At 34.3% G+C, this 12,766-nt stretch overlaps 1 protein-coding gene across 3 annotated transcripts in view; it reads left to right on the forward strand.

The window, feature by feature from the left end:
- LOC149419202 (poly(A)-specific ribonuclease PARN-like) overlaps positions 1 to 12,766 on the forward strand; it is a 121,306-nt gene that overhangs the window by 5,022 nt on the left and 103,518 nt on the right. For all 3 annotated transcript variants that reach the window (XM_089638147.1, XM_089638149.1, XM_089638148.1), the window contains exons 6-7: positions 1,732 to 1,853; positions 5,388 to 5,506. In XM_089638147.1, the coding sequence (XP_089494273.1) occupies positions 1,732 to 1,853; positions 5,388 to 5,506 (241 nt within the window). The remainder of the gene's footprint in view (positions 1 to 1,731; positions 1,854 to 5,387; positions 5,507 to 12,766) is intronic.

Genomic DNA, 12,766 nt, shown 5'->3' on the forward strand with positions numbered 1-12,766 from the left:
ATGTGCTGATCCCTACATAGATGTTGATCAATCAAGACCCCCAGATATTTATATTGTGACTTGTGCCAAGTTTGGACAGTTACAGGAAGAATCAGGCCTTGGACAGGAGTAAATTATCATTTTTTTATTGTAGGTTGGGTAGCAGATGACAGACTGAAGGATAAAAATTTAGTTTCTCCAGCATTGAGAGTAAGGAGATTATCATCTAACCAATTCTTTAAAAGGCCATTTTGAGCTACTTTCCAATTTTTATGTAGCACAGTGTCATCTGCAAAAGATATTAGTTTTCCAGTTATGTGTAGGTTACAGAAATTATTAATTAAGGAATAGAAAAGGGTCTAGGACACTTCCTTGTGGGACTTCGAATTGAATTGGTGGAGGGTTACTTATTTTTTATTTTATTTTTATTTTATTTGGAAAACCAACAGTTATAATTATTACAAGGTATGGTGTAGTAAGTGTTAAATTATTTAACCAATAATAGATTTTCACTAAGGTATTTTAATTATTTACTTACATCTCTATTGTTAATTTTCACGGTTTGCGATCTGCCAGTTAGGTATGAGGAGAACCAGTCTAATGTTCTGTCCCGGATTCCTATATGAGATAGCCTTTCAAGAAGTATGGGGAGGGAAACCGTGTTGAATGCTTTGGCTATGTCTAGGAATATGGCTAGGGAGGAGTCACCTCCGTCCAAGTTAGTCAGTCAGTTAGTGATAATCTCCATTGCATTCCTTCTATTATTGTAGTGTGTTTATTTGATTCATAATCTTATTTTATGGACTTGCAATAATTGCAGACCACACAAGGTGCAGGGCTTGTTTATAATATGACTTCTTATCTCAAATTTTGTTTATATTTCATATACATAATATTATTTAAAAAGATAGGAGTGTACCGCCTTTGAGGTGATGTTTTACAAAAGTGGCACTATATAAATTATCCATTTATTATTATTATTAGAAGGAGAATATATGATGTGGAAGTGAATGGTAGAATAGGTCGGGGACGCTTGGGCATGACTTGGAAGACATGACACGATCAAATGAATCAACTACTTTAGTCGGGCCATGTCAAGAGTCAGAATTAAAAGAGTATGTATGGATGTGAATGAAGCAAGGAGTGTGTGCCAAGGCAAATTTGTGAGGCTTTCTATCCTCTCTGCCTACCTCTACGGAGAAACAATGTGATGGTTAGTTAGTTAGTTGAATGATATTTTTTTTGTTTTGCATAATACAATACATTAACAAAATAAGTAAAACCCTCATACAGCGTTTCCACTTGTGAAGATTTGATGCTTAAGAGGAACGGCTCATACAAAAAATAATTATTCGGTTTGGTTGGGTATTTTGGCCTCAAATCCAAATTCAAGTTTTGAATGGAAAAATCCATGGCCGTTCCTTTTAAGACGTTTTGCTTTTTAGTCCCTTGGAGAACCTTGTAAAAGAGCTTCGTGAGAATCGTTTTTAAACTCAGTTATACATTAATTTTTATTTTCTTGGAATGAAAATATTTTATAACCCGTTATGTCTTATCCCATTACAGTGCAAAAGAATACGTTCATGTTGCTGTCATGTAGCGCAGCGCTACCGTAGGATATTCAGATCTTATTACATTGACTCACTCACATTGTCACTGACCTCCCCACATACCGGAATGATCACTTATTATTATTACAATAGGAAATGTGGAATGTGGAAAAACAATGAATTTGTTCTTATGTTTTTTCAGGGCAAGCTCGTAGTCGGCCATTGCTTGCTATTGGATCTGATCCACATCCTCAATCAGTTCTTCTCCCCGCTTCCAGAAGATTATCAGGAATTTAAGGACTTTGCAAAATGCACTTTCCCAAGGTAGGTCACAATTTTCATAGACTGATTTAAATCGGTGACCGGGTATGTCATCAAAATGACAATTCAACACATCTACAAAAAGTAATATAAAGTCATGAAAAGTGATGAAACAAAAACTGGGTTAAATAGGTTACATAAGTAACTATTAAACCTAGTTTTTGTTTCATCATTTTTAATGACTCTATATCGCTTTTTAAAGGTGTGTTGAATTTTCATGGAACCGTTATCAAGTTCTCTCGCCATGTAATTTGTAAATTTGTAGTTGTTTATCGGCACGTCTAAATCCATGTTGTTGTTCCATCAAGAATGGTTCAACTTTGGTTTGTATATATTTGTGAATAATTATTTCCAAGACCTTAGCATGTGTGGAAAGAATCACAAGAATCGTGTAGAGGGGTGGCCTTCGAAAGCTTCCATAGTTTACGAAACATTTTTAATCGTAAGATTAAATATATTTTGTAGAAGTGGCTTAGACAATAGTACTGAACATACCTTAACCTTTCCTCATCTGTGGTGTGTATTCACTACACATACATTGCTTTTAATAACTCTATAAATATAATAAATTCTGGGTTCAGATTTTAGGTATTCCTCCGTTATACATTTATGTACTGAATCAAAAAATAATATATTACATAGTTTTCAAATTCAATTAAAAATCAGAGTTTTTTGTTAAAAATCGGGAACAAATACACCAATACAATCAACCGTGTGATACTAATAAGCGAAGAGTGTGAGAGGAAATGACACACTATTGATGTCCCGCTTTAATTCGCTATGCGGGAACATGAGACATCCACACTTCTGCAGTTGTAGTTTTTGATTTAGACCATCGATACCTACGACCGCACAGCTGTGTTTGTGCCAGCCGCCAGCCGCGCCGCTAGCCAGTTGGCCGCGAACCGTCGTTAGATGTGGACCCCTCACGTTTCTTTAGCATCTGCCGATGGTTTTTTCATGTTTTCAGCAATTAAATTACAATTATTATCACGTTTGATATAAAATATAATAAACATAATCGATGAGCTATGAATATTCATATTTTTCCGATATTAAATTGCTTATTTTGAGATGTGTATTGAATACACAGCACCGGAACGCGTGTATTTTTTAGCACAGTAAGGGAAAGGTTAATAACAAAGGGTTGAATTAAATCAGGACCAAATTATGTTTTTGGTTTAATTTTTTTTTATTGCTAAACTGAAATCCACGGTTTCGACATTTTGAATACAATTGTTGATCCAAATAGTCCTGGCACATAACATTCAAAATTAACTTTTTCCTGATTATAGACAGATTGAAAATACTTTGCGAAAGCTTTATACCAGTGGTGCACAATTGTAACGGAGAAAACTACAAACCCCGGACTGAGATCGATTCTTCAAGATATCGATCGATGAGAGACATCTTTATTGCTACCCGTGAGCTGCGCAGTAGATTGCGCAGAGAAGAGGAGAATCATTAATTTCTCCAGCCAGTCAGATTTTGGGAGCGGAGCAGACCACTTGTGACTTGCGGAATCATCGGCGACCAGTACCACAACATGGCGGGTTGGAAGAAACTTTCACGTAAATCATCATTTAACTTTAGATAGTTTTACGGGTTATCTTTATCCTTTTAAATCTTTTTATTTCTAGAAGAAATAAATGGCGCCCTTTATAAATTCACCTCTTAACTTTTATGATGACTTTCATTTATAAAATTCAACATGCAGATGCTCTTCGAGTCCTGCACACGGCCCTGAGAATCCTTTAGTTTAAAAAAATAGAGTCTCCTCTGCTACTTCATTTATTTAATTAACCTAACATTGTACTAGCTTCCATTTTGAATAAACGATTATTTGTTAAACTCATCCTTCTTTAATTTACAGTTGATTGAATATGTTTTTATTTCAGAATACACACAATCCATATTTGATTAACATTTTTATTAGTGTTGCTCTTGGGCATAATTAATCAATATATCTCTTTATAAAATCGTTACAACACAATAATATGTGTAAATGGTTTACTAAGAGTTGAACACTTTTATGTAACAATCATCCACATGACTTAAAACGTAATATTAACTTTATAAGGTGAAAAAAAGGTTATTATTGAAAGGAAATTACGGATCAATAAGGTTGCTATAATATTTCGAAATAATACAATTACGGAAATTAAGGAACCTATAATATAGTTTCATTTACTGAAATTCAAAGAAAAATTAACAATCGCATGATGTTAAAGTTATAGTAGAGGTTAAATAAATAACTTACTCCGTATTTTTTTTTTTAAATGAGATGCGAAGAACTACTGTCCGCATCATGATCATTTCTAGCGCCATTCGTGAACGATGAAATATGTACCTAAATACTCTGTTAGGACAAAATAAAACAAATTAGGCACACAATAACCATTATCTCGTTAGGATTTTAAAAAACTACGTATAAAACGTGGTAAATAATGAGTAAATACTCAAGATATAGCTAGAGGCACAAGATGAGTTCAGATTTGAAAGCGGGAACCAAAATAAAATAAATTTTAACTAAGAAGAAGAAAAAAGTGTGAACTTACGAAATCATCGGTGAACCAAACCACAACGTTGAAAAAACTTTAAACACGACCAAAATGATATTGACCACACGTGTCTAAAAAAAAAAATTCTACCTACTAGGGTGAAAAAGATGACATTCAAAATAAAAAAAATTTACAAAAAAAATTCAACCGATATACACACGTTGCAGGCGCCATTATAACGATTTTAAAGAGAGATTGTATGATTATGATTAGTTATACCCATAAAGCAACACTAATAAAAATGTTAATCAAATATGGATTGTGTGTATTCTGAAATAAAAACATATTCAATCAACTGTAAATTAAAGAAGGATGAGTTTAACAAATAATCGTTTATTCAAAATGGAAGCTAGTACAATGTTAGGTTAATTAAATAAATGAAGTAGCAGAGGAGACTCTATTTTTTTAAACTAAAGGATTCTCAGGGCCGTGTGCAGGACTCGAAGAGCATCTGCATGTTGAATTTTATAAATGAAAGTCATCATAAAAGTTAAGAGGTGAATTTATAAAGGGCGCCATTTATTTCTTCTAGAAATAAAAAGATTTAAAAGGATAAAGATAACCCGTAAAACTATCTAAAGTTAAATGATGATTTACGTGAAAGTTTCTTCCAACCCGCCATGTTGTGGTACTGGTCGCCGATGATTCCGCAAGTCACAAGTGGTCTGCTCCGCTCCCAAAATCTGACTGGCTGGAGAAATTAATGATTCTCCTCTTCTCTGCGCAATCTACTGCGCAGCTCACGGGTAGCAATAAAGATGTCTCTCATCGATCGATATCTTGAAGAATCGATCTCAGTCCGGGGTTTGTAGTTTTCTCCGTTACACAATCTGCGGGCCGCCGATGGTTGAAACACAGGGAAAGAAGCCTGCCTGCTAAAAAGGTTGTGCATTACTGCTATAAATGTTTAACTTTGTGGAAGTTCGTGTTTATAATTATTTCCTGCAGTAAATTTTTATTTTGTATTTATTTACAGAATCTTGGATACAATGTACATTGCGAGTTTGCCAGAATTTAAAGAGCTCATACCGTATGTGAATCTAGCAAACCTTATGACCAGGATGTCTGAAGACCCATTTCAAATTCCTTCGTATGGTAAGTTGTTTTATAATTTGGAATTTTTTTTCATATGTACTGTTAAGACTTAAGATATCCCTTTGGCCTTGATAGAATAATTAAACTAGTAAACCTCACACATTTGATTTGATCACACACACGATTTGTAAATAGGTACTTAAAAACCTTACGTAATTATAATCCATAAATATTTCACAATTTTTTTTTCATTTCAAATACCTTAGGTACAATTTGTCCAAAGAAATTTCACCATCTCAATGACAATTCTTTTCTGAAATTTTCTTCAGGCAGGTAGGTATCATAATACTGGGTGGCGCAGATGGATCGGGTGGTTTTAAAATACTTGTCAAACTGTCAATTTTAAAGGTATTGGATTGAAATAAAGTGCAAAACGTGTAGTAACAATGGAAGTTTATTAACAAAAAATTTGTAAAGTTAGTTTTTAAAAATTACATCCATCAAATGCCCTCCTTCTCGAGCGACGCATTCTTGGAGTCGGTCCTTAACGTTCCGCATTGCCCGCTCAAGCACATCACCAGGAATTAATGTGATTTCGTTGTGAATTGCTGCCTTCAACTCCTGAATGGTCCGGGGTTTGTTCATGTACACCCTTGCTTTTAGATAGCCCCATAAGAAGAAATCACATACCGTGAGGTCCGGTGAGCGAGGGGGCCAGTGGAGATCTCCATTACGGGAAATCAAACGGCCAGGGAACAGAGCGCGTACAGCTTGCATTGATATCCTAGCGGTATGTGCAGTTGCCCCGTCTTGTTGGAACCATGTATTGTCCATGTCGTAATTGTTCTCTTCAAGTTGTGGGAGATGAAATTCTTCAATCATGTTCACATAACACTGCGAATTAACAGTAACCGCCTGCTCCCTTTCATTTAAAAAAAAGTAAGGCCCAATTATCCCTACCTTAGAAACCCCACACCAAACCGTCACTTTGTCACTATGGAGAGGCCGTTAGTGTAGGTCTCTTGGGTTAGTGTCGGCCCAGTAACGGCAATTTTGCTTGTTGACGTAGCCGTTAATGTGAAAGTGAGCCTCGTCAGACATCATGATAATCAGGTTTTCATCTTCCAATAACTCCAACATCCGTTGGCTAGACTGATGCCTTTGAAGATGGTCTGTTGGGAGAATCTTCTGGACCACCATGATTTTATAGGGGTGGAATTTCAGTTCTTTGTTAAGAATCCTTTGAAGGCTCCGACGTGACATTCCAATAGCTTAAGCACGATGTCTCGTTGATCGACGTGGGCTCGTAATGACATCACGTCTCACATGCTCCACGTTCTCAGGCGTTCTTATTGTTCGAGGTCTAGACGTCCATTTTGGAGCACATGAACCAGTAGTGCGGAAATTATGCACCCAACTCAATATCGTATCTCGCTTAGGAACACTACCGTGAGGTGGGATGTTGAAACGCCGGCGAAAGGCACGCGTCACAGCATCAATTGACTCGTTATTGCGTATAAACTCTTCCACTGCGAAAACACGATGCTCAACGGACCACGTAGCCATCGCGACTGACTGCCAGTCTGCAACTGAAACTTCCCGTCCCCCCCACCACAGCACGAAGACCGCCGAACACCTGGCTCCCCGACTCCAGACGTACAGTCCACTTCAAAACCACCCGATCCATCTGCGCCACCCTGTATTGAACAAATGCAAATAAGAAAATCCAAATAAACAACAATTTCACATTAAAAAAAATATCTTTACTGAACCATTAAAACAGCCACCATCTTAAAACGGAACTTACAACCAAATTTACAGACAGACAAATGCAAAATGGTGGAGTTAAGAGTTTTATTTTTATTGTTGATACATTATTTTACAATATTTCATATTCTAATTCAGTAATGTTGGCCTCACTGGGTTGTTTACCCGTGCTGAGGCCCCCATTTTATAATATAAGAATTTATACATTTAAAAAAAAGAAAAACAACATTAAAATAAAGATAAATTTAAACTAAAAATAAAGATTAAAAATTAAAATATAATTATCACACTAAAAGAAAAATATTAAAAGAGAATGTAAATCGGCATTTATAATGATTTATGTGTTTCAATAGTTATTTAAGTGTTAATATTTTTTTTATTTTTTATACTTCCGATTTTGTTGTCCGGGTTAAATCTTCCCCATAGGAAAAACTAAACCCTTCCACTCACTTTTCCACAAATGATCAGCTAGTCAATCAACACTATGTAAGTGCATTATACACGGTGTCCGGAAACTCGTAGTACAAGCGGGAAACTGGAGAATCTACACCACATGGGGAACCCAAAAAAACATAAAGTTTTTTGATTTGAGCATTTTCAAAAAAAAAAAAAAAAAACCAAAAAAAAATATTTTTCGGCTATTTTAGGGTTAAAGTTTTTTCTGGTGTTTAGGGTTGAATAACAGATGTTTTAACCCTGCAGAGCAGAAATATTTTATGATTACACCGGGTAATTTAGACACATTTAGGTCACATTTAGACCCTCCACACAGCATCCCCAAAGATGACATAGGCCCTGAGGGAAATTATTTTCCTCAGGGCCTCCTGTGTGGAGTTAATATAAAAAAAAAAAAAAAAAAAAAAATGAAGGCTGATTTCAAAATAATGCTTCAAATCCGAGTTTCTTCATTTGTTTTACTTTCAAATAGTTTTAATTAGTTGGGTACTTTGATCTTCAGTAATAATTTATAAGAATTTGATTAAAAAAAAAAAAAAAAATCAACTTCAAACTCGATTTACTCGATAACGAAAGCTCAAATAAAAAAAAAATATACTACAAAATCGACTCCAAATGTGATGTAGATTCACCAGTTTCCCGCTTGTATTACGAGTTTCCGGACACCCTGTATAAGTAAAATAAATACAAAACAATACAAGAACAACAACACGTCAACTCACCAGATATCAAATGGGAAAAAAATTCACCGTCTCCAGATATTTTCATATCAGAGGGTTCGGCTCGGTAGAACTTCTAACAGGGCCTATAAATGCTACTGATCCCTCAACATAAATATTTAAAAAATCTTTTGTTATCCTACATGTATTCAAAATGACCGACTTTTGCATCTTTATACACGGTGTCCGGAAACTCGTAGTACAAGCGGGAAACTGGAGAATCTACACCACATGGGGAACCCAAAAAAACATAAAGTTTTTTGATTTGAGCATTTTCAAAAAAAAAAAAAACCAAAAAAAAATATTTTTCGGCTATTTTAGGGTTAAATTTTTTTCTGGTGTTTAGGGTTGAACAACAGATGTTTTAACCCTGCAGAGCAGAAATATTTTATGATTACACCGGGTTAAATGAAGGATGATTTCAAAATAATGCTTCAAATCCGAGTTTCTTCATTTGTTTTACTTTCAAATAGTTTTAATTAGTTGGGTACTTTGATCTTCAGTAATAATTTATAAGAATTTGATTAAAAAAAAAAAAAAAAAAAATCAACTTCAAACTCGATTTACTCGATAACGAAAGCTCAAATCAAAAAAAAATATACTACAAAATCGACTCCAAATGTGATGTAGATTCACCAGTTTCCCGCTTGTACTACGAGTTTCCGGACACCCTGTATATAAATTTTTTGATAGATCTAATACGCCTAAATTTTTAATTAGAGAGCTAGGTATAATGCCAGTAGGCGAAATAACGAATGGTAATATTTTTATAGTATGAGAATGCCAAATTCTTTTTATTTCATTTCTTAAATCTGTGTATTTTCTTATTTTTTCGCTAACAGATTTTTGAATATTACAGGAATTTGGTATAGCGACGTCAATGATATTATTATTATTATTTATTATTAATCTAGTTAAAATAGGACTTTGCTACGCTCATTAAATAAAATTTCATAGTCTACTAAAAGGATTGTAATTATCGCCAATTTAAATGGAATGTTGGCTGGATGATTATGTGGTTCTCCAATCCGCAGAACCCAAGGTTGCGTGATTACTCTCGGTGTGTAAAATCAGAATTCAAATATTTTAACAAACTCCCGTTACAATAATTTTGTTAACTAAACAGATCGCGTACGTTAGAGGGGATTTAGGGCTAAACCGGAGGCTAAGACCACTGGAGAGAGAATGAAAATTTTTCCGCGTGAGGCATCTCGCGCGAGGTTGTAATGTTACCAGTCGCACGTGAATGTGGGGAATTCTAAATATTATTGTTATTTTCGGGAGATGTGAACTCCCTATAAGTTACCCTGCATACCTCCCCTCCAGTGTTATACGCGATATAAGGAAACAAATCTTAAAAGTAATGTTATACATTGTGGTTGGTTATACACATAATAATTAATTTGGATAAGGAATAATGATAAAGAAGAAAATTAACTATGCCTTTTTTAGAAAAGCCTGCAGCCGCTATGTGCCGTGGCCGTTAGAACTGTCCTCGTTATAATTATTAAATCACTAGAGTTCTATTTTACATAATACAAGGTTAATACTTATGTCTTTATTTGTATTATATTATATACTTAAAAATGATTTCGTGATTTGAAAATCTTAAAGCTATTATGATTCAATGTTCGGTTGCTACTATGTATGATGTGAGCATTATTGTATGACTGACATATCTAAGCGTCTGCTTCCATAAAAGAGAAACATCAAAAAATTCAAAAAAAATTGTGAAAACTAATTTTTATATATCATTATTGTTAGCAAATACTGTTTAATTATTACATAATAAAAAATAAATAAATATATATATATGTATATAATATTGTATTTGAAAAATAAGTTGAGCGTGGGTGCGCTCTTAAACTATACATTTAATAAAGCTGGTAGCTGTTTACATTATACTATTACATATACTGTTCTCAAATTTCAGTACTAAGAATCATAATAATAATAATTGCAACTTCATTTCTTTATTCTCGGCGGTCGTACGCCAGTAGGTAGGTATCTATGTACTTACACTGCGCAAACGTTTGTTTGGCCTGTTATTACTATATGTAATAATAATAATTACAATTTGGTTGTACCTTGGGAACTCATAGAAACGTTATACATTGTTATTGTTATGAACTTAAGAATGCAATTAATAAAATTGTGTCTTGTTGACATGAAATATTATCTGTCTATTTTGATATCTGTCAGGGAAATGTACATGTCTGCCCGATCGTGTGGTTATTTTCCGGGCATGTGGGACTATGTCATCGTCCGTTTTTCTCGGGATTTCCGCTGTGTTTTGTATGAAGGCCGGCTTGAGTCGATCTATGGAGACTCTTTTTGCTTTTCCATTGGCAAGGATTACGTACGTTTTGTCGTCACATTCTTTTACTTCGAAGGGTCTTTCATAAGGATTCTGAAGTGGTTTCTTTGCACCGTCTGTGCGTAGGAAGACGTGTGTTGATTGTAGATCTTTATGTATAAAGAATTTTCCGGGGCCGTGGTTACTGGCCGGAGTAGGTTTTATTTTGTCAAACTTTCGTTGTAAATGTCCGACGTAAGTGTCAGGTTCTTCGCACGGTAATTTGAGAGTTCTTCCGTAGGTAATTTCTGTCGGTGAATATTTTGAAGTTTTTTGATTTTCCCATCCAATACGGCCGATACGCAGCGCCAAGGGACAACAAAATTTATCAACGACAAGCAAAATATATCTTCAACGTCTTTAATATTTCAACAGGGTAATGTTTTCAACACCGAAACCAACGTCTTCCAACAGTTTCAACTTTATTATAGGATTATTATTACGTGTGTGGCGCATAGAGATAATAATAATACATCAATGATCCGGGGAACCACCCGTTAATAGGGATTCCCTAATACGATGTTGATCTATTTTTTGTTTGTTTCTTTGTTAGTATCGTGCATATTTATGGTATCGTGTCGATCTCCTATACGTTTAGTTTGAGTGAACTGGCTTGTCGCGCGTCTATTCAATCTGTTTTTGTTAATTGTTTTACTTAGGATGTAAAAATACATAAGTGTTTGATATAAATTTGACGACTAAACTAATTTCTAATTGAATAATAATTATAAGTGTTAGTGCCGTAGTGTTATTGAACTTTGGACTGATGATAAATATTAAACAGTTGAACAGATGGTGATTTATTACTCTAATCCCAACACTGTTAATGTGTTTAAAAATATAGTTCACGAACTTTTGTTAAGGGGGGTACCTACTCCCTCGGAAGAACAAGACTATTCGCAAGATATTTCTGACAATAAAACAGAATCTTCAGACGAACCGTTATCATTTTGGAATGCATTAAATTCAGTAGTCGAAAAAATTAAGCCAGTGAATAATCCAAATAACAAAATTTGCGAATAACTGGACATGTATCTCGAAAAGGATCTTCTTGAAAGAAATAGTTGTCCCCTGAAATGGTGGAAGGAACATGGAGTATTTTTTCCGAATTTGATAAAATCTTCATAGAACAAAGCGGTATTGTAGCAACATCCGTTCCTTGTGAACGAATTTTTTCCAAGATTGGACAAATTACATCCGACCGCAGGTGCAGTCTTAAGGCTGGAAAAGTGCGACAACTGGTGTTTTTGAATATGGATTCGAAAATATAGAAATGCGCAAAAAAACAATCTGTAAATAACCTTTAAATGACTTAATAACCGTAAATATTGTACACAAATAATTTTATGTGTAAAAACTTCTGAACTGTGCTAAAAAAGTTGGACCTTAAATAGACTGAGCTTGGAGTAAACCTATCAAATAATGTAAGTCATGGTTTTATTTTTCTTAAAAAACGTCTAATCTTATTAATTTTTCAAAACTGGAAATTATATTCTTACAAATAACTAAGCTGAATAAGCATCGAAATTCGAAATACTTGGACAGTAATAATTTATAACGTTTAATGCTTTATGATAATTTGAATATATGTAGATATTAGTAAATTATCTAAAAAAATATAATAACAAATATAATAACAAATATAATGAATAAGGTTTCATCGAGTATGGAGAATTAAGCACTAAAAACAGACCTGAGTTAATAAATCACTAGAAAAAATCAATTATAGTTGCGTCAACGTCGGCGTTATTTTCAACAGTTATTTTCAACAGTTGAAAATCGCCAACGATAACGACGTTGGCGTTGGATGGAATTATCGTCAACGCCCAGGACTAATATGAAACAGTACAAAAGTAGAAAAATATCATAATTATAAGTTTCAAATTCAAAACAGTACACACATAGAAAAAAGGGAGGTTAAGTAGAACAAAGAAGAAGAAACAAAAAAGGAAACAGAGAGGGATATACACATAAAATGAAATAAATAAGCACAGGGCCAAGGTAGGAATTTAGAAGAAGTAC

This window comes from Hesperophylax consimilis, chromosome 12 (genome assembly GCF_061612785.1).
Source record: "Hesperophylax consimilis isolate HC1 chromosome 12, BYU_Hcon_1.0, whole genome shotgun sequence".
Classification (NCBI taxonomy): domain Eukaryota; kingdom Metazoa; phylum Arthropoda; class Insecta; order Trichoptera; family Limnephilidae; genus Hesperophylax; species Hesperophylax consimilis.